The sequence below is a fragment of the Nicotiana tabacum genome, chromosome 19 (genome assembly GCF_000715075.1).
Source record: "Nicotiana tabacum cultivar K326 chromosome 19, ASM71507v2, whole genome shotgun sequence".
NCBI classification, from domain to species: Eukaryota; Viridiplantae; Streptophyta; class Magnoliopsida; order Solanales; family Solanaceae; genus Nicotiana; species Nicotiana tabacum.
Window position 1 is genome coordinate 137,714,263 of NC_134098.1, and position 27,959 is coordinate 137,742,221.

A 27,959-nucleotide genomic window follows, 5' to 3' on the forward strand; every position below is an offset into this window, starting at 1 on the left:
AAGAATATAGACACCCCTAGTATTTCTATGAATAGAGTCATTTATGAAAGTTGCGCAAGAGACGTAACGAAAGGGAACCAGAATCAAGACCAGGAGCCCCTCGAGCCCGGGTCCGGGCAAAGCGCCCGGCCTCGGGAGTATAGGGGCCATGACCCCGAATTCGATTCGAATCCCAAAAGCCTCACAGAACACTACCAGGTAACCGAGCACAACCAACAAAAGGCCGTGATATCCGTGACCAGCCGAATATCACGGCGTGGATCTCGGCACGTATTGACACATACCAGTGATTGGTTAAGCAGAAGATTTTTTACCTTTTGTAGAATTATACTTACGGTAAAACTCCCCTACTATATAGGAGGGGGAGGGGAGGGGGGGTCTGATTATTCATTGGGGACAGTGTAACACGCATATCAAGGTAATATACTATTATTTTCTCTGTTATTTAAAGTTCTAGTTCTTGTTCGTTAGTGCTGGGTCATTGTGAGTCCGAGATCGGGGGCGAATATTTCATTAAGGTTGTTGTTAAGTCTGGAATCACCCTCCTCAAGTGGTTTGATAATTTATTACTTCCTTTATCCGTTTAATCTTACACAATTTATCGTTTGTATCGAATTAATCCACACATCCTTAAACCACAAACAAATTTAATTATTATCTATTTTTGAGGGTAAACAAAATTACCAATTACTCTTTAGTTCCAGATAAAACTTAAACTGTAATTTAAAGTTATTACCAAAAGTGCTTTCGAGAAGATAACAAAAATGGTTTATAAAAAATATATTCCTGAGCAGTTTTGAATTCTTAAATTTGACAAAAGTGAACATTTTTTTATCTTCGTTTAATAACTTAATTATTAACAAAGTCCCGTTAAATTGCTGAAATTGTAACACTAAATTGTAACAGACACTAGAAATAAACAAAAAATATATAATTCACCTAAAAGAACTGCACATGACACTAGAAGAATAAAAAATTATACAAAATTGCACATCTAAATATGAGTTCTCGTTAAGTGTTTAATGTTTTTTGTTATTTTATAATTTTCATTAAATCTAACAATAAGAATTTACTAATATTTGACTGAAACTAAAAAACGCACTTTTGATAAACTTAAAAAATCAAAACTGCTTAATAATATACTTAAGGGACTATATTAAACATACTCCCAAACATAAGGGTTCATTTATACCATTTTCACCAAAACTTTCATTACAAGCAGTCGAGCGCTATAATTCCTTTTTTGCTTGTTTCTTTTCCTTTTCCCAAGTTCTCCATTGTAAGAACCCCACCCCGCGTCATCTCGTTTCGAAAGTGATTTCTCAAAATTCTCCATTGAATAAACATTTGCAGTCTCGCTCTGTGTGTGTGTGTGTGTGTGTATGTGTGTGTGTGATTTAAAAGAAACACCAAAATGAGTAGTGTGGTTACTGAAGTTGCAGCGCTACTTAAACGCCGTTGCTCTGCGGGAAAACGTAAACCCAGGTTTTTCAAGAGAAGAGGTAACCCCATTTGGCTAGTAGAATCAATAATTACATTGCTAATTTTTATCCTCTCATAATCTGGAAACCAACTTCTTTCATCATTCCCCAATATCGTGAGAACTTTTTTCTTTTCACAGTCAAGTTAAAAGCAAAACGGAGAAGTAAAAAAGCAGTAGGTGTTAAAGGAGAAGAAGGATTAATCCCACTGGTGAAGAAGTATTGGGTCCAAAGATATGATCTTTTCTTAAGATATGACGAAGGAATTAAGATGGATGAAGAGGGCTGGTTTTCAGTTACGCCGGAGCAGATTGCCGTCAGGCATGCCGCCCGCTGTGGCGGCGGTGTCGTCATTGACGCTTTCGCTGGTGTTGGTGGCAATGCTATCCAATTTGCAACTATGTATGTAGTGTAGTGTTTCTTGCCGAGTCCTTTTGTTTTCAATTATTTTTGGGGTCTTCTTTTAGTCTGCCTCTAATACAAAGAACATAAAAGATGGAAATGAACCCATTAATTAATTCCTCTACTGCCATTCTCTATTCTCTGTGCGTTGTTCAAGTGGAAATTCACCTAGTATACGCAAAAATGAGAATTATTCCTTACTTGTTTTGTATATAAGAGTTCATTATATCTTAGTCAATCTCGTAGACTTTTATTTCTGTGAGATTATAGGTTTAGAAGTTGAAATGTTCTGTTGGTTGAATTGCTTGTGTCTAGTCTCAAAGAAGTAGTAAAAACAGATAGAAACACTAACCAAAACAAGCATTTGTTTTTAGATAAATTGCATTTACTACAATGTTAACTCAAAAAGACTGTTGCTTCTTTCAGAGATGCAATTTTTTTAAGGTGATTGGTCATAAATCTAGTGCACTTGCTCTACATGAGCTACTTGCATCAGATGAGTCTTGAGAAACATCTTCTTGAAGCTATTGATAAGAGAATGATAGTCTAATGATTTTTATGGTTCTTAGACTCATAACATATCATTATCTCCCATGATCTCATACATAGGTGTCATCATGTCATTGCAATTGATATTGACCCTAGAAAAGTTGCATTGGCTTTTGAAAATGCAAAGGTATACGGTGTTGAAGAGCATATTGATTTCATTGTGGGAGACTTTTTCCAACTGGCCCCATCCTTGAAGGTGCATCCTCTCCCTCCCTCCCTCTCTCTCTCTATATATCTCTCTCTCTCTCTCTCTCTCTCTCTCTCTCTCTCTCTCTCTCTCTCTCTCTCTCCTTGTCGATTGTGGGTATACGTACATCCTCTCTGTTAAAAGCTATAGTATCTTTATCTAGCTGGAGTCAGTAGAATGATAAGCTGGATCCTATTGAATGTAAGTTGGTTTATTTGTATAAGTGGATCATGCACTAGTTTTGTTAGATTAACTTTCTATATAGAGCAGTGTTTAACTTGTTCGTGAATTTCACATTTGGTACGAGGCTCATGCTGCCTCAATATTATCCTTTTAGGATATTAAGATTCTAAAAAGGAACAGTATGGGACTGTCAGGATTTAGCTGATGGCAGCATGAGACTCTATACCCTGCAGTTTGGGAATGGTCAAATGCAAATCTTTTACCCGTGCACAAGAGGGAAGCCGTTTTATGCTTCAGGCTGTCCTTACTGGTATTTAGATAACTAGACAGCTGTGTTTGGTTGTTATAATCATGATGCACTACTGATTTGGAACTCTTAATTTAGAGATCCGCGTTAACTGCTCTTTCTGTTAGGCAGTTTAATTATCACTTTCTTTTTTTGGTCTAGATGTGGCTCTGATCGAAAAAATGATAAACACGGCTTAGATTAACAAAAATGTGATTTTTGGTACCTTACATTTGTATTTTGTCATGTGAAGCTTTAAAATTATGTCCTCACCTAGTTTTACTATCTTGAAAACTAAAATGATTTAAAGACATTTATGTCTTGCAAACTATCCCGGAGCACCTTTACCATTGTGTCAAGGCTAAAGCTTAGGTTGTTCGGCAGCCATTGGCATCACATGGCTTTTCAAAAATGGATGATACAGCATTCTTGATTAAAAAAAGAGAGGATGATACAGCATCCTGTTTTGTCTAGTGAGGTTAAGTCTGTTGTTGTTTCCATGTTGTCCAGGATTCCTGATTTGTCTCCACAAAAATGCTTGCTTCTGTCACTTGAAGGAGCCTCTGCTTATTTGTTGCTGGAAGCAGCCTTAATTGCATGAAATAATTATGACACTGGATGTCCATAGAAATTGCCTTGTGACGTAGATTGTCCCGTTCCGTAAGTAGGTGAAAAAACTTCTAAATCCAGAAAGCTGACCTTTACTAAGGAGCATCACTTCATCTCCTTAAACTTTTAAACTGTGAGAGGATTTTAAACTACCTGTTGATGGATTCTACTTCTTGCTATGCTATTGTTCCACTTACCTTGGAGTAGCATGAAACTAAAGCATGTTAGATCTTGATGGGTTGGATAGCTGCATATTGGACCATCTATTATGTGTTTGTGTACTTCACCAAGCGATATGTTCTCAGCAAAGAATTGGATAATAGATTCCCCAAGGATCAATAAATAACGCTGTTGTAAGGTTTTGAGCATTGCAAGTCCATAAAATTCAGGGAGACCGAAATATAATGTGTTGTTGAGGGACTCCCATTCAATCCTTGCCATTCTCTAATTTCCCCTTTGCAGCTTCTCTTCCTAAATGTTACCATCTTCTCTTTACTAGGGGAACGTAGTATTTCTTTCACCTCCATGGGGTGGTCCAGCATATATGGCAAATGAAACTTTTACCCTCGACTTACTGAAGCCAAAAAATGGGTATGTCCTGCATTTGGCTAATTAGTTGTTTCTATGTCACTCTGGTTTTTGTTATTTAGTAGTTACTTTCTCATGTTGCATTTTAGACCTGTCATTATCAGTTGCACTCTTCAGTAAAATCTATATCTACTCTTTTTAGCTATGTTAATTTTTCTTTCCATATATTTGGCTTTTGGTGTCACTGAAAATCAATTATACACTTGGCAGTTCAACTTCTGTTTTCTTTCCTTTTTTCTTTTCATTTCGTTTCCCCTCAGTTTTGTCTTAAATTACCCCAAGAACTTTTCTATAAAGATAAATATGCCAAAAAGGGTGGTACAGTTGAAAGGTGGGAATCAAAGCTTGATCATCAGGCTTTGTTTCATATAAAATTTCTCAGATGTGATTGAGAAGTTGGGTCTAGTTAGGAGGGGTTATAATTAATCCAATCTTCAACTGCTGTCGATGGTTTAATAAACCAATACTTGTATTTCTAGTCCTGTTGATAATCTGAGAGTAACTTCCCAAAAATTAAAAATTAAAAAACATAACTATGAGAATATTTTCAATCCTTATGTTAATATGTTCCTATCTTATCTAATGAGCTATAGTCCAAATGCACCTTATTTCCGTCTAATAGGATCAGGATGTGTTTTGTTGATGAGACTTTTTAAGTTACATGTTGAAAAAGCTCTTTTACTTTGTGCAGTTATTCATTGTTCCAAGTTGCTCAAAGCATAACACCAAATGTCATTATGTATTTGCCTCGTAATGTGGACTTACAACAAGTTGAAGAGCTTTCTTGGTTGTCTTCTCCGCCTATGAAAGTCGAGGTAGTCTGCTTCTCTTTGTTGTGCTAACATGGTACATTAAACAGTTTTACTAGAGCTGGGTTTCCTTATGCAGATTGAAGAGAATATGCTTCATGGAAGGTTGAAGAGCATAACTGCTTATTTTGGTGACATCGCCTTCTAAACCTTAGCATGTATGAACTCTAACCAGAATCTAACAATGTCCTTTGTAATTTTATGTATCTCTATATCCATCAAAGTCTGTTTAATCGAAGACTGTGTACATATGAAAATGTACGGTCTCAAGTTGACTCCTGCTATTTAAGAACTTCATGTTATGTCAGTTACGAATTACAATGGATTAGCGCCATATATGGCCAAGTGCGTACTGCTGAGCTGATTAATGAGGATGAAATTAGGAGTTTTTGGCATTGTATTGCTGATTAATGAAGACAAAACTGTAGATTTTGCTATTTAGTACTTTAGAACAAAAAAGAGAGGGAAATGAGTAAGAGTTGATTCTTCTATGTACAAACATATGTAATATGTACATCTTTTCTTGGTAGGTCAGTTTGAGAGTGACTTTTTCACTAAGTATTTATATCTGAAAGGAAAGGAGGATGTGTCTATTAATCTTAAACCAACCAATAAATGTTCATGAGTATTTTTAGGCGTAGGTTGTTATCACAATATAATTGTCATCCATCTTTAGGACCACCCAAAGGAACTCGTTTTCCGACTTCATCTTCATCTGACTTTGGGATACTGCAACGTCAATAACCCCATATACTAAAGAAGGAAAGTGATGTACGACTATTAATTTTTGGTAGAAGCAAGTTGCAATAATGTTAGGTATCCACCTAATAAATACATATGTATTTGGATTTGGTGCTCAATTGAGCATGTCCTAAAAGTGTGTGTTAGCACTTAGCAGCCTTTAGTAAAGAGCTACCATTGTGAACTAAACTTTAGAAACAGTTGTGTTATATCCTATTTTGTGCATTATTTTTATCTAATGAAAGTCGAATGAATCAAAGCAGTTTAAGATGGCATTTGGTACTGCATCTGTTATTCTGGGGCTCCATTCAAAGGAATCCGGACAAATTTCAAATCTCTGACTTTGAAAACTTTTGCTCCTTTGTGGACAGCAACAAAAAAAAGTTCCAACTCAGTTGTACTGTATTTGCCCAAAATCTTTACCTCATTTATTGTACTACTAATACTGATACTCTTCTGTTCATCTCTGATTCATTTGACCATCCAAATTCAAAGCTATTTTCATTATACTATAAGTAAAAACTTGTCTTAAATACTGAAGCAGTACTATTTTTCATGAGTCTCTTTCAGGGATACAATAATTGGCAGACGATTTAATGTTTTAGACACTTTATTTTTTTCCCTCATATCCAAACATGGCTTAAGAATAGTAAATCTACAAGAATTTAAGTTCTATGCACTGACAATGTAAAATATATTTATATGATCAAGCACTTCTAAGGTTATTCGACGTAAATCTATATAATAAATATAGTTGGCAACCTAGTACTAAATATAATAACTAACATAAAATAATATGTTAAACTACACTTATAGTATAAAAACTCTTTTATATAACTTAAAATTCAATTAAGAAATATTCTGAAGTAATGCAACTCTGCCACTAGCAAGTACCAAGCCCAACTGGTTGTTATATAAGTCATAAAGAGAAGCATTCCTTCTCCTAATTACTTCTACTCTCTTCACTTCATTTTGCCCATATTTATAACAACAACAACATACCCAGTATTATCCCACAGCGTGGGGTTTGGGGAGTGTAGTGTGTACGCAGACCTTACCCCTAACTTGTGAGGACGGAGAGGCTGTTTCTGCCCATATTTATACACCATATATCTTTCACAGCAACCTCAAAAACTTTGTTCCAACTTCTTCCACATCCCCAAAACAAGGGAAATATACCACAAAATACATTTTCAAACATAAAGCTAAAGGATATGAACTACAAGAAATTAGGAGGCAGCAGGAAGATGAGAGGATTTATGTGCCAGCCTGAAGTGGCAACTGCAGTGTGCATGAGCTGTGATTCAAGGTCAGTTGTTGTTCCGGCGGCGAGGCGTAGAATGTTGGTGGAAGAACATGCAAAATTAATTAACAACTACTCTAAATGTACTAGGTTAGGGGATGTACCTCGTACACTTGGTTCTATGCCTATGATCAGTACTGCTACTACTACCACTAGTAGTAGGAGATCAAGAAATGGTGTTGGCGCTGTTTCCTCTCTTCCTGTTTTGACTATTAAGAAAGATGAAGAAAAAGGTTCCCAAATTGTTGTTCCTTCACTACTCTCTTCAGATAACACATTCCAGGTTACATTTTTTTTATGATCATAATTAAAAGCATTTTTGTATTTACTCATTGGAAAAAAGAAAATATAGTGTGTTTATTGTGGTAGCATATATTTATGCAGGTTGTTGTGATGAGAGTATCTCTTCATTGTCAAGGCTGTGCTGGTAAAGTGAAGAAACATCTCTCCAAAATGGAAGGTATACAAACTTGATACTACTACTGCTATTTGTCTTGATAAATCTTTTTTTTTCCTCTCCCTCTTGATAATTTTATCATAGAAAACAGGTAAAGTTAGAAAAATCAGTCAAGAAAATACATCACTGCAGTTTTCATCTAGAGAAGTTTAGATAGCATTATTACTTTTTCCAGGTTTTTTTATTTTTATTTTTGGAGACAATGATTAATAATGTCACCAAGAAAGATCACGAGCTACATTGAATATTCTTAAAAGGTTTCAACTTGAAGCAGAAGACTTACAATTTTTCCATTATATATAACGAAGCAGTTGCACAATTTGCATGCCCTTGCAATTTCAAGAATTTTCTTTTACCTACTGCTTTTCTATGATAGTATGAGCAATCATGTCCAATAATGACCATAATAAATTGTATTTCGTCAAAGATTAACCTTTCATGATTACTACATATGACCTTATCTTCCAAAATGCTGTTATAGCCGACTAAATTGATGTGCAAGGTATATAATTTAAATATTATTATTAAAGGGAATGGTTTGATTTCGAGTTATTTTGAATTAGCAGGGGTGACATCTTTCAGCATAGACTTGGATAGCAAAAGGGTAACTGTGATGGGACACGTGTCACCTGTTGGTGTGTTGGAAAGCATATCGAAAGTGAAAAGAGCTGAATTTTGGCCCTGAATAATAGTTGTTGAATAATAGTTGTTGAATAATAGTTGAATAAGAAGAAGAAGAAGAAGAAGGTTTTTTAATTTTAATTTTTTTTGTCCACCATTACACCAAACTTAACCTTATTTTTTCAGTTTCTCTCAAGAAATGAAATGAGAATTTACAGATTAATACAATATAGACAACTCCCAATTTTTCTTAGCTCGCTCTTGCATTCAGTTTGGTGTGTTGGAAAGCATATCGAAAGTGAAAAGAGCTGAATTTTGGCCCTGAATAATAGTTGTTGAATAATAGCTGAATAATAGTTGTTGAATAATAGTTGTTGAATAATAGTTGAATAAGAAGAAGAAGAAGAAGAAGGTTTTTTAATTTTAATTTTTTTTGTCCACCATTACACCAAACTTAACCTTATTTTTTCAGTTTCTCTCAAGAAATGAAATGAGAATTTACAGATTAATACAATATAGACAACTCCCAATTTTTCTTAGCTCGCTCTTGCAAGCTATATTTGGTGTGTTGGAAAGCATATCGAAAGTGAAAAGAGCTGAATTTTGGCCCTAAATTTTGGCCATGTACATTTTCATATTGCAATTTGAGTGCAACAAAATTCAATGTAATAGCCGAATTATTATTAAAGGGAATGGTTTGATTTCGAGTTATTTTGAATTAGCAGGGGTGACATCTTTCAGCATAGACTTGGATAGCAAAAGGGTAACTGTGATGGGACACGTGTCACCTGTTGGTGTGTTGGAAAGCATATCGAAAGTGAAAAGAGCTGAATTTTGGCCCTGAATAATAGTTGTTGAATAATAGTTGTTGAATAATAGTTGAATAAGAAGAAGAAGAAGAAGAAGGTTTTTTAATTTTAATTTTTTTTGTCCACCATTACACCAAACTTAACCTTATTTTTTCAGTTTCTCTCAAGAAATGAAATGAGAATTTACAGATTAATACAATATAGACAACTCCCAATTTTTCTTAGCTCGCTCTTGCATTCAGTTTGGTGTGTTGGAAAGCATATCGAAAGTGAAAAGAGCTGAATTTTGGCCCTGAATAATAGTTGTTGAATAATAGCTGAATAATAGTTGTTGAATAATAGTTGTTGAATAATAGTTGAATAAGAAGAAGAAGAAGAAGAAGGTTTTTTAATTTTAATTTTTTTTGTCCACCATTACACCAAACTTAACCTTATTTTTTCAGTTTCTCTCAAGAAATGAAATGAGAATTTACAGATTAATACAATATAGACAACTCCCAATTTTTCTTAGCTCGCTCTTGCAAGCTATATTTGGTGTGTTGGAAAGCATATCGAAAGTGAAAAGAGCTGAATTTTGGCCCTGAATTTTGGCCATGTACATTTTCATATTGCAATTTGAGTGCAACAAAATTCAATGTAATTAGATGATGAGTTATCCATTAAATGTATCATAGGTGCAATCAAAGGAATATATTTGAACTGACCCTGGGAGAATGATATGCAATCCTGTCTTTGAGCCTAGTAATATCCTAGTGGTCAGGAATTCACAACTTTTTGTTTTTATTTTTTTATGTCGATGGTACCCTGGACTAGTTTGTTCCCAGCCGATTGTTGTAACTCTATCCACCAAAAATTTAGCAGATGGGAAAGCTTGAGACGTCTACAACGTAGCAGAGGCATTTTGATCAACAATCACATTCCTTTTAGATTGAACTTTGTGGCGTCAAAGTTAAGAGGTCAACCTATCCTCCTAATTTTAATGATAGATAGAGTAGGAAGATGTAGGCTGAATCAGCAAGCCCATTCACATATGCATGCACTTCACCTTATGTTTTAAGGACTTCTCTTTGTTTGAGCAAAATTTATTCATACTCATTCGGGTCAAATTTATAATACTCGGTAGTCCAAAATTACATTATATATTTTATAGCTCAAAAGTAACCTAGTGGCTAGCCACCGAATTATACATCTGACCCACAAACACCTGATTGGCCGAAGACAACACTAACAATTTTTTTGCACTTTTCCCATTTAGTTTTCCTTGGATTCTTTCTATATATCTTCTGGTCCCAATCTTGTAGTATTACTTCAGTAACTTTTTCTTCTTCGCATGACCTCTTTTCGGCAAATTTCTAAAGGGAAATTTTGGTAGTTACTTAGGAATTTATAAAATATTCTATAATCTACAACTTGTATTAGAATTATAAATTCTACAACAAAATATAAAAGATACACTCTAAAAATATGATGGACTACCTATTAATGGGGAATCATATTTTGAAACGTATCCTTATTTGCTAAAAATTCTCCAATTTATTAATATTGATTACCACTATAAGCACCCATTTGCCTTAATTATCCGTGTATTATGCATCAATCAAACCATATCCCCTTGTATTATGCACCAATCATATCATATCCTTACCAAAAGAAATATTTCTTTGTTAGTTTTAAATTTTTTTACGAAATTATTTCTCTCTATTAGAACTCCTATGCTATACACCATCCAGAAATCTCAAAGGATTCCCCAAATTTGATTCTTCTTCACCTCCCTGTCAACGCAAAACCCTGTTTCCCCAAATCTTTTATAATATAATATTGTATATTGTTTAATATATACATGATATATATATTATACTCTGTGTAGTATATTTATTAATGATATTTTTTTCCACGTTTAGTGTCATATATATATATATATATATATATATATATATATATATATATATATATATATATATATATATATATATATATATATAACATACATTTTGTACAAGAAATATACAATATACAATACATTAATGGAGAAATTAGGGGAAAATTAATATGATAGATACTTTTTGATGAGAGAGAATCTTAAGAGAGAGATATTAGGATATATTTTAGGTGAGATAATCTCAATAGATATATATTAGGAATATGAAAACTTGTAAATTTTAAAATAAATTGTATTATATGTAATTTTATCAAAGCAGTTGTAGGAAACTTAAATAAATGTTAGAAAGGTTTTATTCTATGTAAATTCCTCATTTCTAAAGATGCTCTTTGTCGGCCAAAATTAATAGCCCAAAGAATTACATTATTTTCCTTTTGCAAAAATTTTGAGTTTTAGTGTCAATAAATAATACTCCCACTGAAAATATAGGAAGTATGAATTAAGGAGAATTACATCAATCATCAATGTTTCCAATTGGCAAATTTTGTGAGGGACATACAATTGTTTCCATTATTTTCTTGACAAGCTATAATCTTTTTTGGCTTACAAGAAAAGGAAACTTATGAAAGGAAGAATAGAATTCTGGTTATAACTTTTTAATTCAGATATGCAATTGGTCATTTGATTTTTCAGTTATGTCTTGATAAGTGGTAGGGTACAAGGCAGGAAGGTGGTGGAAGGTATATACAAAATAGACTGTCACTATACAAAAAATATACTAAATAGACTGTCACTATACAATTTATATGCAATAGACTGTCATTATACAAAACAAATTGTCACTATACAAAAATTATACAAAATAGATATTTCAGGCTATTAGTTGTAATATGTTTGGGATGGAGGGACATTTCGTGTCAATGGAAAAAAGTATGTGCTATTAAAATTTTGAGGGGCTATAGAGAGTCATTTTTTCTTCTTTTTATTATGATTAAAATAATAGAACCGACATCAAAGAACTAATCTAAGCCGTTAAGGAAATTAAAAAAAATTTACACAAATGTCCCAAATAAGTCTCAACTTACCAACCTCTAGTCATTAGTCATACACTTACCAAAACTAGCCAAGCACATATAAAAATTGAAAAACCAGATAAATAAGGTTCTTTCTCTCAAAGAATCATATGCAAAAATCTCCTTCCATATTTTTAAGCGTGATTAGCAACATTAGATGCAAGATGGAAAGGAAATTTCATGGATGAGGTAGAAAATAATGTGATGAAATACAAAAAAACTAAATACAATATTCCAAAAATCTAAGCAAAAAAGAAACTTTTTTAATGGGTATAGTTGAAATTCATTGAAAACATATAGATAAGTCAATATACAAAATTTGAGGAAGATTGGAGGTGATTTGGACTGGTTTTGTATCAAAATTCGTAATTAAATCGAGTTAAAAAAATTCTTCTGCGACACATGTATCAAACATGTATCACGCATGTATCTCACACACATGGATATACATGTGATACACATGTGATACACAATTGATACACAAATGATACACAGTGTGATACATATATCATTTTTTTTCATGTTCAGTTTTTACTTCGAATTTTCAATTCAAACTACCTCAAAACTTCACCAAATCATCCCAAAACTGAGATTCAAGCTCCTTAAGATGTACCAAATCTATTCTAATAACACCTACTCAAAAGAAAGCAAAAATTTGACATTGTTTTGGCTACAAATAGCTAATTGGTCAGTATTGGTAATATTTTAGGAATTGGCCAATTTTTATAATAAGCTACTTATAAATGGACATAGCTGGTATTTTCGTAAAAATTGCAGTTGTCTTCTTAGGCAAATCCAAGTGCTTCCTTCTTTAGATATCTACTAATCTAACACGATCAATGAAGTATGTGGCCTAATGGTTAACAAAATGAGTACAAACATTGAAAACTAATTTCTTCATAGCGCAAATACCGAATAAAACAATCGAAGTACACACAAATTAACTCATATATCACCACTATAAAAAAATAACTAATTGGTCATTTGGTTTGAATATCTCTTATGCTAGGATAAGTTATGTTGGGATTAGTTATGCTGTGATTGTTTTCTATCCACTGTTTGGTATGTTGTATTAAAAATGACATGCATTGCATAATTTCTAAGAAGAAATTATTTGTTTACAAAAATACCCCATATCTTATTTAGCCTCCATCTTCTTGCTCCTTTATCCAATTGACATACGTCAATTTTCAATTCTTACATCAACAAGTATTAAATAGTTTTTTGAGGCTCTAGTTTTCAATTGTTTGAAATATATCTGCTGATTTCTTCTTCTAAATCTTCTTCCTAACTTTAATCCATGTTTCCTTCAGATGTAAGATAGCTAATTGGCATGTATAATACTACTGATTTCTTGGTCTTCTCAATTTTCGTGGAATGTATTGTGATTCCACATCAGAGGTTTAAAACAAGATCCACAAGTTGGCCAGAAAGACATAACCAAAACTATAGAATTTAGAGGCATCAAAAACATAGTTAAGCTAAAAAGAGAAATTGAAGAATTGTCATAATAGTAATATAATTACATATACACTTAACATTTACACTAGAGTTAAGTTATTTAATAGACATTAGTTACACAAAAAATATAGCATCCTCGTGCCCATCAGTCATAAACAAAAGAGTATGGACATAACCCGAGGTACCAAAAATAGCACTACAGTTTAACTTTAAAGTTGTTAGTCGAGCAAAAACTATCAAACTAGTGCCACCACATATACACAACTTTACCATACTTCAAAGTTTACCATTGACAATCATGAACATCATTGTTTGGCGTTCAAGTTCACCCATACGTAAAAATAATTTTATCTTTTTGACATCTTCACTGAGAATCATTGTAGCTTTGATACGTTTTTGTACAGAGTATAACTCAAATGCGGGAGATTCAAGGATGCAATAAATTTTACCACGAATATCGGATTGGTCATAATCTCCAATCTTATCAATCAAGACACCCATTCTTTTATCTTGACTTTCAATAAAGTTTTTCATAACTTCTGTCACACCCTTAAGAAATGTCTCACTAGAATCCTCCACAGCCCTTTTTCTTTTCTCTTTTTCATTGAAATTATAATAGGACCTATTAGCATGCTCACCTTGTTTATGATTTTTTTGGAATCCTGCATGTTCATTTTCAGATGCTCCAGCACATTCATGTTCAGATGCTCTAGCATCTTCCTTTTCAGATGCTCCAGTAAAACTAGGTCCAGCATAAGCATTTTCAGCTTCACCAGTAGCTATATTAGGTCAATCACCAACATCATCTTCTTCTTCTTCATCAACAACAATAGGCCATCCTAAGCTCATGTCATTAGAAAGTCCTGAAGCTTGACTCCTTAGAATATCCTCAGTAGCATTTAGCAGCCCCTCTGCGAACTCTCCAGTCGCTCTATCCTTGCCAAAAATTTCCTCCCAATCCTCAAACATTGGCCATTTCTTAGTTTTCATGCTTTTTGCTTTTGGATCCATCTAAAAAAAATTATGCGTCAGTTATAAACTATGATGCGAACTCAGGAAAATTCCTATATGAAGTAACAATATTCTAATAACTTAAGCAAAGTATAAATTACCTTTATAAATTCATCCCAATATTTTGGATCGTCAACAATTATGGTTCCATCACTATATTAAAACCCCAGACCACTTCGACTCTTTAATAAACTTATGCTTTAATAACATATCTTCCATGAGCCCTAGCATGCTTCATATTGAAAAGATCTTCTCGACTTCGAGGTGGCAGATTGTCACCTTTCCAATCCCTTAACCAATATCTATACCCTCTCTAAGGTGAAAGAAAACTGTTTCCATTTGTATATCCTCCATCGCACAAATAATAATTTCCTATGATATAAACATAAAATTTCGTTACTTTTATGTAGCATTCTTTTTATGATATAACTTGAGTGTATAAGCATACGTATGGCATACCCTCAGGGATTTTCAAACCATTCGTTCGCACTATAGCATCTCATAATACACGACCATCGGTAGCTGATCCTTCCCAACCACGTAATACATAAGTAAAATTAAAATTTCTATCACAAACTCCTAGTACATTAGTTGCTATTTCTCCCTTTCTTGTTTTGTATCTTGGTTTGTACTCGGATAGAACTCTAATTTGAATGAAAGTACCATCCAGTGCACCTAGACATCCCTATAAAATCAATTATAGATTATCTCAAACTTTTAATTTCTTTTCGTATGATTATATTTTTTTTAGTTTTACATAAATTAATAGATGCTCAAAAGAAATTTCACATACCTTAAACCATCTCCATTGATCTTCAATCTCATCTTCAAGCACTGGTTTGGGATTAACAAGTAACAATGGAGCTAGTCTGAGAACAACTCTCAGGCATTCATTGAAAGCTTGACTTACGCTCCAACCTGATCTAACATAGTCAACCTTAATTGATATATTCTTCTCATAATGAGCCAAGATATTTAAAAACATTGCTAACTTTTCACTACTTGACATATTTTTACTATCAGTTTAACCTCCAATTTCCTTAGTTAAGAGAACTAAAGTGTGAAAGGAATTTCTATCCATTCTTAACTTATCAGTACATGCAATATCATTGTCATGTATGATACAATTCAAATGAGACATAATTTTAGGAATTCGAACACTCATACGGTACCTAATCACACGCCTATTTCTATGTTGTCTTTTTATAGATTGACCATAAATAGTCATGAAAAGAAATATAAACACAACAAGAAATTGTTGGCACAATATCTCCTCAAGGATAATAACGCATTCAATATCGGACAATAGTTGATGATCTATAAGAAAAGCTAATTTTTCCATTACAAAAATGAAAAGAATTAATATACAAAAAAATTCAATTAGAAAAAGGAATCTGAGAGTAAAAGTTTATAATTTTCAAGCACATAAAGAGAAACAAATGAACCCAACGAATATTTGGAAAGATGCTAAACTAAGATTTCATCATCAACATAAAGAGAGAAGGGCTAATAAATGGCAGAGGACAATCCACAACTGTGATTTTCACATATTACAGCTCTTTCACATATAGCTAGTACTCTTTCATATATTTCGGCTCTTTCGGCACTACATATTGAGTTTGAAAGGCTATGATTTTCCTCAATTATTTGCTAAATAAAATTCAGCAAAATAATTACGTAACATTCATAAAAGAGTTCAGATTTTTACTATTTTGGTAGAGAAGAAGACTGTACCCAAATTATGCAACAGAGAACTTATAAATGATAACAAGAAAGAATAAGAGAAATAGGTTTTGATAGAAGTTTTAACCTTGTGAGAAAAGCAAAATGGAAGATAATGTCAAAGTTGTTCTTCAATCACTACAACATAGCTTTTGCATCCAAAGAAGAGAAGAAATCTTTCCCAAGAGCAGAGAAATTTGTAGAGGCATTGCTTTACCAATGTTGGGTAAAGAATGGGAAAAGTGATGTAGAAAAAAAGTTTGAGGACCTTTAGGGCTATTTTGGTAATTTCGCTATTTTGTTGGGGGATAATAATCTCAGCATTAATTATCCCACCTACTGAGAAGGTATAAGTTATCCTGGTATTAATTTTAATACCGAGATAACTTATATCAGATTTGGTAACCAAACAAGGTATAAAATGTTATTAAATTTTTATACCAGCATTATTTTTACTTATACTTTATACCAAACGACCCCTAAAGGTAACAACAAAAGTAATCTAATACAGTCAAGTCCACGAGTCAGAGCTACTTTTTCCAGGACTCCCCGAATAGTCCTGCAAACAGATACAGATTCTGCTGGACCATTGTCCTGTGCAAGCAAACTGCTGAGGTCCAGTACATGAAAAGGATCCTGACTTAGTCATATTCAGAGAAAAAATACGGGAACCAAACCAACATATATAGTAAATCTTCGCCAGAAAAGCTAGGAAAAGTGGACTTTCACTTATGCATGAAAAAGCAAACTGAAGGAGTACCAAGCTTCAGTGACAATACAAGGGTCCAGTCCATAAAAAGCTTGTGAAACCCCACAAGAAAAGTAGGGAACAATAAACTTTCACCATACACGTTGCTATAATAAAAAGACAAAGGTCAAAAGGAGAGAGGAAAAGCACCAACATCAAGTAAATAACCAAGCATTGCCCGCTTTAAATTAAGTGGTATTCCAGGTCGAAATATCAGTTCTCATCACCAAAAACCAATGTTTTAAAACGCGTGGGCGTAAAACGGGATGTTTTACATATACTTCAGCGGGGCATAAGCCCCATAGGTATTTAATTTTTAATATTTTATAAAATAATATAATGACAATTAATATTTATAAACATGTAAAATTGCATAAAAATTAAAATATATATATATGCACAAAAAGGATGATTAACCTACAATTTGAACTTTGAATTTGCTGATATGAAAAAAAATGTAGTTCTCTTTGTATTTGTAAAAAAAAACAAACTTTCGTTGCTTTTGGGAGATATTAAAAGACTAGCGGACAAGATAAAAATTTGAAAAACCCATGAATTAAGGCTTAAATCAATAAAAAAAAAGTCTTTACTTTTAAATTAATACTTTTGAGTTCATTTTTAAACCTTTTGAGTAATTACCAAACTGACTTTTGAGAATTTGGATATTATATGAACTATTAATTCAACAAATTTTGTTTTAATTTGAAAAAATCTCTGGACTTACTCCTTACTAAAAAAATGTGCCCCGAACGCCCGAGCGTACGCCTTTTGAGACTCTCGCCCCGCACCATCGCCCCGGGGCGTTTTTGGTGCGCCTCGCCCCGGGGCTCGCCCAAAAAACGCCTTTTAAAACAGAGGCAAAAACTACTCCATTTTACTGGGACACTTGTAAAAGTCTCTTTTGGGCAATAATAATCGAGAACCAATTTAAATGAAACACAAACGAAAATAAAAGAGAAATCATCCAAATAAAAAACTCATGACAAAAACAAGTGACACTGCAGTGTCATCACTATTTACGCTGGTCTCATAAATTGCCTACCTCTACTTATAGAATTAGAGTGCACCCAATAAAGGTTCAATAACAAAACGCCACAACAATATCTCCGTTGTTTCCCCGCAAAACGCCATCCTAAAATGTGCTTAGAACCAGCAAAAAACCACAATCCTAGAATATGTTTAGAACCAACAGAAAGCTACAGCCATTACGGTCAGAACCAATTGCCCAATGGATAGACCAAGTGTAGTAGAATCAGAGCTTCCTGGAGCCGGTGCCGGAGCAACTTCACTAGCACCTTCGGCAGTGGTTGGAGCAACTGCCGCTGACGTGGTAGGTGATACAGCAATTGGAGAAAGAGCTGCACCAGAAAATAAAAGAATTAAATCCACTGCCAACTGTTCTTACACTTGGTACAATATGACAAATTGTTATACTTCATCATCCATAGTAAACTAAATACGTTTGATCTTTCTAGATAGGAAATGCAACATTCTCATGGTTTCAGCCAATTAAAAGGTCTAATAGCCAAATAGATGGTCATGCTTGCACCGTTTTGTCATCCAGCCCCTCTACTATACGAAGTTTCATCTAGACACCTCCAACTCGTTTAAAAAAAGTGATTTAAGCCCCTCTACGGGACAAGAGTGGGTTGCTCTAGTGGTGAGCACCTTCCATTTCCAACCAAGAGGTTGTGAGTTCGAGTCACCCAAGAGCAAGGTGGGGAGTTCTTGGAGGGAGGTAGTCGGGGGTCTATCGGAAACACTTTTTACCCCAGGGTGGGGTAGGTCTGCGTACACACTATCCTCCCCAGACTCCACTAATGGGATTATAGTGGGTTAGCATGGAGAAAACCAAAATTTACAATGTCAAACATCGTAAGACTGCACTTACTAGAAAAATATTTTTTCATTTCGGCATGTTTGTTCAGCTTAAACTGAATGTTGCTTACCCATTAATAAATCAAATCATAAGGAAAACGTGTAGCAGAAGCAGATGAACTCATTATACTCCTACACTATGACCACCACCCGTGGAGAATAATTAACAACAAAAAAACATACCTTTCATAGAACCAAAATGCACTCCCATATATTCATTTTTTATAGTTTTATATATTGCATCTAACCTAAAGCAGATAAATTGCATCTTATAGTCTACCCAATTGTTGAAGATGAAATTTGGAATTAGGATTTATGCAAAACAGACGTTCAATTGAATGTACTGTATAGATTTTTAACATTTGAGTCCTCACGACCACATCACGTGAACAGTATACTAATAAAACAAGAATATGCACAAAATAATGAGGAACAAAATGTTCTCAAACAATAATTGCCATCTTTCCTTATCTTTATCCATCTACATCTCGAAAAATTGGAAGAGGGGCTTTTTTTTTTTGGGGATAATTGCCTTCTTTCCACATCTCATTACAGGGTATTCAACTAGAGGTCAAGATCTAGCAATTAACCTAGCACTCATCAGATTATATTTTTTTGTCTACAAATATTAAGAATGTTACGTGATACTTAAACTAATTTAAACACGTTGCAGAAATCATTTAACCCAAACAAAAAGACCACAGTCAAACCCGCATAAAAAAGAATTCTAAAAAATAACCACTACTATAAGCCAGATCTGTACGTACCAGGGGCAGCTCCAGTGTCAGTACCCACTGTACAAATACAAAAAAAACAAAAAAATACGATTACAATCTCCAAATATTTTCAATATTACATAAATTTTAAGTTAAAAATCTGATTATTCGTCGGAAATAGAAAGCACACAAATGCTAGGGAAAATTTTTTTCTAATAAAAATCCAACGGAAAAACCCAAAAAAAAATGTTTATAAGGAAAACTCACATCCACAGTTGCTAACAGAAGGAGCAGAGACATGGCAAGCAGCAGGAAGAGCCATAGCCTTAGTGACATTAAGAACAACTCCCAACTGAGCGCTGTTTTTGAAACCCTCACAGAGACACTCAGCGTCAGTTTTCAACACCATTTTCAAGCCTGAACAGCAAGTACCCTGTGGCTTCTTCTCTGTACTACCATTTGTAACAAATGACAAACAGTCAGCCAAGTTCAGTACCAAGTTGTTGCAGTCCACCGCTGGAGCAGGCGCCGACTGGTGAGATGCTGATTCTACACTTGTAGAGGAAAAAGCCCACATTAAAACAAGGCAAAAAAGAGCGAATGAGTTCATTTTGGAAGCCATTTTTTGAGAAAACAGAAAAGCTGTGGTTGATGAAGAAATGGAGAAAGTTTTGGGAACTTTTCTGTTTTTGTGTTGCAGAAGAATGCAGAGGAAAAGGTTGGAGTGAGGGTATAAATTGGGTAAAAAGATAATGGGGCGGGTACGCGTCAAGTTGGATTTGGGTCGGGTCATGATGTGAGCATGAAGGACACGTGGTATAGAATCCTAAATTAATGTGTCCTCTTCTACTGAACCCTATTAAATGTCTATTACCTTTTTCCCTTGTTATCTTTTTTGTGTTGCTTATCTTTTAATTCGACTTTAATTAACAATGTTTTGGGAGATTGTTTAATTTTGAAATCTTGATTTTTATGAAGTGTATATTGGATAGGACTCTATTTAGATTTGAATCTCTTATCACGTTTTGATTGTGAAGAACTTGCTAAATTTCGTGAGTACGATTTACAAAATATTTTAGTTTGAATTTGCCAATCAGATTTTAGTTTTTCGATATACTCTCTTGGCGCGTAACTACTAATGGAGATAGACATTATCAGATAATCAGTTGGACAGTAATTATCATGAGAGCGTTAAGATTTGAACTAATCACACTACTAATTTGTCCTCTCTCGGCTACTTTAGTTGTCCACCTGAGATTTTTTTTTTTTTTTTTACTTTGTTTAATATCTAATTTGATTTTAAATCAGCAATGTGAAAGTGAAGATTTATGTCAATTCATAGTCCGATTATTATTTTTTTCGCAACGACTTTGGGAGGGAGATTTAAATTTCTCTCTCTTGACTATGATTATGTGAATATTCGGACCCATAATATTTCAATAGTAGTATGCAAACGTTTAAATATGACCCACGAGCCCTTATTTTGGGGACCACATTGATTAAAAGGTGGAAGAACTCCGCCGGACTTTCCCAACGGCTAATAATAAAGCAAAGGAAACGCCGCATATCCCTAGAATTTCGCTGAAAAGGCCAAAGCCTCTTGTATTTAGCAACAAATTAATTAACTCTAACACTCATTAATAGTGAAAGTACCAAGATATGAATTGGAAACAGGTTCATATTAGAAGCAGAAATATTTTGATTTCAGCTGACAATAACAGACCCCGTATCCCACCAGTGGAATTTAGAGAATGTATATACGCAATCTTATTCTTACCTTGTGAAGTATAATCAAAGCTTTGTTAATTTTGATTTCAGCGGAGTGATCTTTATTTGGTAACTGTTAGGCCAAACTTCACTAACCATTGTTTAATTTTTTCTAATGCTCTCCTTGCAAATAATGCTGGAGACATGAGATACGATGAAAAAATAGCTCAATTCATGCGTTAAAGGGTAAGGAATATTTGGAGACAGCTAATTAAGAGAAAATGCCCTCCCTATATTACACGTTTCTGTCAAAAATGGCTTCGGCTTTGATAACTGTCTCCTCAAAAAGACCAAGCAAAGTTTCTAGGCATGCAAATCCTACTAATGATGTTACATGCTCAATTTTTTTATAGGATAAAATTACTATTAAAAATATAGTTAGTCTAGTTTCTTTTACATTTGATTTGAAAAAATGAGCGAGACGCTTTAGGCCTAAATTGACGCCCAACAATAACTTTTTTCTTCTACAGAATTTGTAATTGAAAACATGGATGGGAAGAAATGATTTCTAACACTCACACTTTTTAAAAGTAGGAATATTTTTTGGATTTTCCTAATACGCTGCCAGATATTATGCGGCGGAAATTTTGATTTATGTTTACCCAAAAAATCGGATAATGTTAAATTTATATATGGTTCTAAGGATACGTAATATCCTTTGATACAAAGATAACAATACAAGTATTTTGGCTATGAGAATGGGAGTGATGAACAAAAAGAATGAATAAGATGAAGTAAAACAAACACAAGGAGATATCTTTATATCTGAGAAAAGATCTTTTTTGTTCCAATCTATTCTGTGTCTTCTTCCATAGCTTACAAGGATTCCCCCTTTATAGTAGAGGGTCATTACAAAAAATAATAAAATAAAGCATATAGTGGAGGACCCATGATGATTTGTCTCTTCCTCGATTCCCGCCAAGATTCTCTCTCTTAGTGCGGTTGCAACGGTTCTTGTCTGTGAGCTCGATACTAGCTCGAACTCGTTACTAGGTCGAGCCCTTCGGTCTTGGCTCGAGTTCGACCTTCGGGATGAGCGTCGCGCATTTCCGACCTCAAAGCAATGCCTTGCGGATCGATTCGGTCACGGGCTCGATAAGGTTATCGAGCCGACTCCTCGAGCAGCCTTCGGACTCGAGGCTCGTTAGTACTGACTTCGGAGCTCACTCCCAAAATCCCACTCCGACTTCATACCACTTGAACTCGATCGAACGTGGGAAGGTCGAAATCTATTTCGACCGTATACATATAGTCCTCTCGTTTCTCACGAAGGATAAGGTGAGAATCGATGTGATTTTCGGCGGTTCGATCGAGTTATAAGCTGACGTTTTAACAGGGATCGATTATGACGTATGTGATAGTTGTCCCATCGATTTAGCCTTTCAAGGTATTTAATGCTTGTGGGATGGAGGTCGGCCACCTCTGATATAGAACTGTCATGATGCGAGCCTATAAATAACTCTTCCATCTAACATTTACCACTTTTACGCATTCACTCCCCCAAATTTTCTTCTCTTTTATTTCTATCTCGTCGCTTGTAAAGCCATCTACACCAGAGTTTTGGTGTCGTCAATTTTTCACTTTTCTTTGTCTTTCTTCCTCTCATATCAATGGCCAAAACTTCGAAAACTGTATCTCAGAAGGAAAAAAGCTTCTTCTTCACGGTCGTCCGGCGACAAGGCGCCGGTGGAGCCGTCCACCTATGACTACGTTCCCGGGCCGTGTACTCTGAAGATCGATTTTAAGGTTGAGAATCCTTCATCTGTCCCGGGTCGATGCTAGCACGTGTCGATGTACATGTGCTCTATAACGGAGGGTCATCTCGAGGCCGTTAGAAAAGACTGCAACTGGGGTTCCGAGGTTGTGTTGCAAATTCCATCCCCCGAAGAGAGCGTCATCACCCATGTGGAGGGGGTTTTAAGTGTTTACACTTATCCCTTCACATTGGGTCCGGTTGACCCTTTGATCATTGATTTATGCAAAAGATGTCAGGTCACTCTCGGTCAAATTCATCCATCACTATGGCGTATAGTAATCCTACTCCGCTTCTTCTCCATCAAAGTCGGGGGGGCTGGATTTTTCCCTGAATCACCTCATACTGTTGTATTGGCCTCAAATCTTTCGAGGATTAATCAAACTTCATCATCGGGAATCGAAGGCTTTGATGTCGAGCATCGACGAAGACAAAGATCGGGGTTGGATGGGACGTTATATTCGGGTGAGGACCCATGAACTTATTTCGGAAGAGAAGATGTCGTTCCCCGAGGAATGGAATTTCGACCGTAAGTGGTTCTCATAAGACGTTGCTTTTCGTATCCTTTCCCGATTTTTTCTGATGCCTCTTCCCGATATACAACTTCCCCTTGGATGGCACAAGCGGTGCCCGACCTCGAGGATTGGGTTCGGAAGTTAGCCTCGACTTCATCTTATGCCGAACGCGCTTGGCGTGATTTGGCAAAAGGTAAATAGGAGGCTAAGAACCACAATAAGGTTTTACTTCTCATTTCCTTCGAAGTGTTCTTTATGCTCCACTCGTTACCGATTTCCTTTCATGCAGGTGTAACCAAGGACGCCGCTTTGAGGCCTTCGAACGGTGAAGAAGGAACCAAGTCCCCGGTCCCGAAACCGGGGAAAGACAAGAAGCAAAAAGCTGCCTCTCGGTCAGAGGGTCCCAAGCCCAAAACTCGAAGGGTGAGGAGGAAGGCAATTGCTTTTCCGATTGACTCGGTCCAACGACTGAGAGAAGAAGAAGACGAAGAAGAAGAAGAAGAAGAAGAAGAAGAAGGCGGTGCCTCGGCTTTGGTGATCCGATCTGCGAGAGCTATCGAGGTCACCAAAGCTCCTGAGCCGATGGCGGCTGTACCGGTTGGGGTTGGCTCCGGGATCCCGAGTCTTGATCGGAACGCCCCGAGCGATTCGCTTGGGGCTATGACAGCGGGTCATTCGCCTTCCCTTCCTACCTTTTCTGAGGAGGCGTTAAAGGAAGCTCGAGAATTGAAGACCCCCGATATAGGCAGAGGCTCTAGTGTAGGAGATCCCTTTCGGGATTGCTTTACTGGAGTCTATGATGCTTCCGATATTGGGGACGTTTCTCTTCTACTAGAAGAGGCCCAACGTTTCATTACTCGGGTAATGATTTTACTATACTTGGTTTCTTTGTTCTTTTCCGAACTTGACTCGTGTTCTTTCCCTACTGTGCAGGCCATTAGTAGGTTTCGAGTCGACCTTAGCCAGTGTGAGGTCGAGCTTCAGAAGGTCTTGGGGGAGAGAGACGCCCTGCGGCTTCTTTGCAGCCTAAAGGACGAGGCTATAAAGGACCTCCAATCGGATTTGGCTAAGGCTCGTGAAGAAGAGGCCGAACTTGATAAGCAGGTAAGCCTCGTTCTGTTAAAGTATGGGTTTGAATCGACTGTGGAAGTTAACCCTTCATTGTCTCAGCTGCAGCAAAAGGTTGAAAAGATCGGGTCACTTCGGGAGGAAGTTGATCAAATCAAAGCTGAATGTAATCGGTGGAAGGAGACTATTGACCACCTGGCTGCGGAAAAAGAGATCATTTTGACCAACTTATTATCGGCCGATGTTCAGCTTCAAAACGTTAAGCAAAAGGGTTCGGCTCAAGCTAGAGGATCGAGGAGCTTGAAGCTCGGCTTGCTGAAGCCAATGCGGAGGTTGAGTCGTCGAAAATCTTGGCGGATAAGTCCATTATCGTGTATCGGGCTGATGCCGAGGCTGCTCAGATGGAGGCACGAGAGGCGACGGATACTGCCGACACTCGAGCACATTAGATATCCGAACTTGCTAAATGTAGGTCTCAGAGGGAGACCCTCGAGGAGATACACGCTCGAGGTTTCGACCTTACTGAAGAAATAAAAAAGGCTAAAGAGCTCGAAGCTGAAGCTGAAGCCTTGGCTTCTGATGGCGATGATGATGATGATGACGGTAGCAAGAGCGGATCCGAGGATGGGGAAGAGCCTGACAGAGAAGCAAACGCCCCTGAGGATGATCAGGAAGCGTAGTTCATAATGTTTTTACGTTTGTAATCAATCATGTAGAAATCTTTGTATATAGACAACTTGGCCGATTTGTGAAGACTTTATATGTGCCTTACAAATGTTTTCACAAGGATCTTAACAATTCAATCAAATTTGGACTTCGTAGTCTCTATGATTGATTGTTCGAAGTAACATAACCCTTAGGCTTACTAGTTGAGTCAATGATTCGAACTCGAAGAAATATAATCCGTAGGCGTAATAGTCGAGTGAGTGCTTGCTCGAACTCGAATTAAAAGTAGCCCGTAGGCTTTAGTCGTCGAGTGAATGATTCGAACTCGAAGTAATGTAGCTCGTGGGCGTAATGTTCGAGTGAGTGCTTGCTCGATCTCGAAATGGAAGTAGCTCGTAGGCTTTAGTCGTCGAGTGAATGATTCGAACTCGAAGTAATGTAGCCTGTGGGCGTAACGGTTGAGTGAGTGCTTGCTCGAACTCGAAATAAAAGTAGTCCGTAGGCTTTAGTCATCGAGTGAATGATTCGAACTCGAAGTAATGTAGCTCGTGGGTGTAATGGTCGAGTGAGTGCTTGCTCTAACTCGAAATAAAAGTAGCCCGTAGGCTTAGTCATCGAGTGAATGATTCGAACTCGAAGTAATGTATCCCGTGGGCGTAATGGTCAAGTGAGTGCTTGCTCGAACTCGAAATGAAAGTAGCTTGCAGGCTTTCGTCGTCGAGTGAATGATTCGAACTTGAAGTAATGTAGCCCGTGGGCGTAATGGTAGAGTGAGTGCTTGCTCGAACTCGAAATTAAAGTAGCCCGTAGGCTTTAGTCGTCGAGTGAATGATTCGAACTCGAAGTAATATAGCCCGTGGGCGTAATGGTCGAGTGAGTGCTTGTTCGAACTCGAAATGAAAGTAGCTCGTAGGCTTTAGTCATCGATTAAATGATTCGAACTCGAAGTAATGTAGCCCGTGGGCGTAATGGTCGAGTGAGTGCTTGCTCGAACTCGAAATGAAAGTAGCCCGTAGGCTTTAGTCGTCGAGTGAATGATTCGAACTCGAAGTAATGTAGCCCGTGGGCGTAATGGTCGAGTGAGTGCTTGCTCGAACTCAAAATAAAAGTAGCCCGTAGGCTTTAGTCGTCTAGTGAATGATTCGAACTCGAAGTAATATAGCCCGTGGGCGTAATGGTCGAGTGAGTGCTTGCTCGAACTCGAAATGAAAGTCGCCCGTAGGCTTTAGTCGTCGAGTGAATGATTCGAACTCGAAGTAATGTAGCCCGTGTTTATCTTAATTCTGATTGCATAATAAATCTCCAAATAGAAGAATTTTTCTTGGATATACGATATCGCGTCTGGGTTCGGGCCAACTACATGAGCATGGTTCGTTTTGACCATTTTGGCTCTTACAACGTTTCCTACTGGAACCCCGTTGTTGCGAAATAACTTTCTTGTATCAGAACTTGATATATTTGAGGGCTAATGCCCCCTACTATTCGAGGTCGATTGTACGTAGATCTAGGATACTTGTTGTAAGTGCAGCACGATCGTTGATTGCCTCATTAAAAACCTTGCCGAAAAACCCATTTGGGATAAAACCGGTCTAAGGGAAAAAGAGTGCAACGCGTGCTTTCAAGCGATGGGTCCATCTTAGCTCTTGTTCGGACTTCTGCAGGGGTCAGTTTTGAAATATAAATGAATATGGAAGGGTCGTACCTTAGCAGTAGTATCGCTTTAGATGTGACACATTCCAACTGCTTAATAGCTGTTTGCCGTTTATAATGCCGAGCCTGTACGATCCCTTTTCGACATTCTTGAGAACCTGATATGGACCTTCCCAATTTGGTCCTAGTTTTCCTTCGTTCGAATTTCGTGTATTGATGGTGACTTTTCTTAACACTAAGTCCCCAGGCTTGAAATGACAGAGCTTGGTTCTTCGATTATAATATCTTTCGATTCGCTGCATTTGGGTGGCCAATCAAACGAGAACATCTTCTCATCTTTCGTCCGATAATTCGAGGCTGGTATTCATAGCCTCGTATTTGATTCTTCCATCGTGAATCGAAATCTTGTACTGGGTTCACCGACTTTATATGGTATCGATTCTTCGGACCCATATACTAAGGAGAATGGGGTCGCCCACGTACTAGATTTTGATGTTGTCCGATATGCCCAAAGGACATCGGGCAGGATTTCTCTCCATTTTCCTTTAGCATCGTTCAACCTCTTCTTTAGGTTTTGAATGATAGTTTTGTTCATTGATTCGGCCTGCCCGTTCCCACTGAGGTGGTATGGTGTTGATAGTATCCTTCTTATTTTGTGATCTTCGAGGAATTTTGTTACTTTACTGCCAACGAATTATTTCCCATTGTCACATACTATTTCGGTGGTTATCCCGAATCGGCATACGATATGATCCCAAATAAAGTCTATAACTTCTTTCTCTTTTATTTTCTCGAACGCCTGTGCTTCAACCTATTTAGAAACATAGTCAGTCATAAATAAAATGAATTTGGCTTTACCTGGGGTCGATGGCAGAGGGACGACGATATCCATTCCCTATTTCATGAACGGCCATGTGGATAGGACTGAGTGAAGTTGCTCTCCGAGTTGATGGATCATTGGCGCAAACCTTTGACATTTGTCACATTTACGAACAAATTCCTTCGAGTCTTTGCTCATATCGGTCCA

At 36.4% G+C, this 27,959-nt stretch overlaps 4 protein-coding genes across 4 annotated transcripts; 2 read left to right on the forward strand and 2 right to left on the reverse strand.

Moving 5' to 3' along the window:
• Positions 1-1,232: 1,232 nt before the first annotated feature.
• On the forward strand, positions 1,233-5,531 carry LOC107830514 (uncharacterized). The gene is made up of 6 exons (XM_075238711.1): positions 1,233-1,502; positions 1,622-1,883; positions 2,493-2,628; positions 4,197-4,288; positions 4,977-5,100; positions 5,174-5,531. The coding sequence occupies exons 1-6, from the start codon at positions 1,415-1,417 to the stop codon at positions 5,240-5,242; spliced, it is 771 nt and encodes a 256-aa protein (XP_075094812.1). The 5' UTR covers positions 1,233-1,414; the 3' UTR covers positions 5,243-5,531.
• A 142-nt stretch (positions 5,532-5,673) lies between these two features.
• Positions 5,674-8,469, forward strand: LOC107830505 (protein SODIUM POTASSIUM ROOT DEFECTIVE 2-like). The gene is made up of 3 exons (XM_016658093.2): positions 5,674-7,421; positions 7,523-7,598; positions 8,162-8,469. Exons 1-3 carry the CDS (start codon positions 7,050-7,052, stop codon positions 8,278-8,280), a joined length of 567 nt encoding a protein of 188 aa, XP_016513579.1. The 5' UTR covers positions 5,674-7,049; the 3' UTR covers positions 8,281-8,469.
• Positions 8,470-13,459: 4,990 nt separating this feature from the next.
• Positions 13,460-16,253, reverse strand: LOC107830513 (uncharacterized). Its single transcript, XM_075238712.1, has 2 exons — positions 15,243-16,253; positions 13,460-14,449 (listed from the first exon to the last, which is right to left on the reverse strand). Exons 1-2 carry the CDS (start codon positions 15,456-15,458, stop codon positions 14,228-14,230), a joined length of 438 nt encoding a protein of 145 aa, XP_075094813.1. The 5' UTR covers positions 15,459-16,253; the 3' UTR covers positions 13,460-14,227.
• Positions 16,254-17,818: 1,565 nt separating this feature from the next.
• On the reverse strand, positions 17,819-20,230 carry LOC107830512 (non-specific lipid transfer protein GPI-anchored 31-like). The gene is made up of 3 exons (XM_016658099.2): positions 19,781-20,230; positions 19,565-19,591; positions 17,819-18,277 (listed from the first exon to the last, which is right to left on the reverse strand). The coding sequence occupies exons 1-3, from the start codon at positions 20,133-20,135 to the stop codon at positions 18,099-18,101; spliced, it is 561 nt and encodes a 186-aa protein (XP_016513585.1). The 5' UTR covers positions 20,136-20,230; the 3' UTR covers positions 17,819-18,098.
• Positions 20,231-27,959: the final 7,729 nt, after the last annotated feature.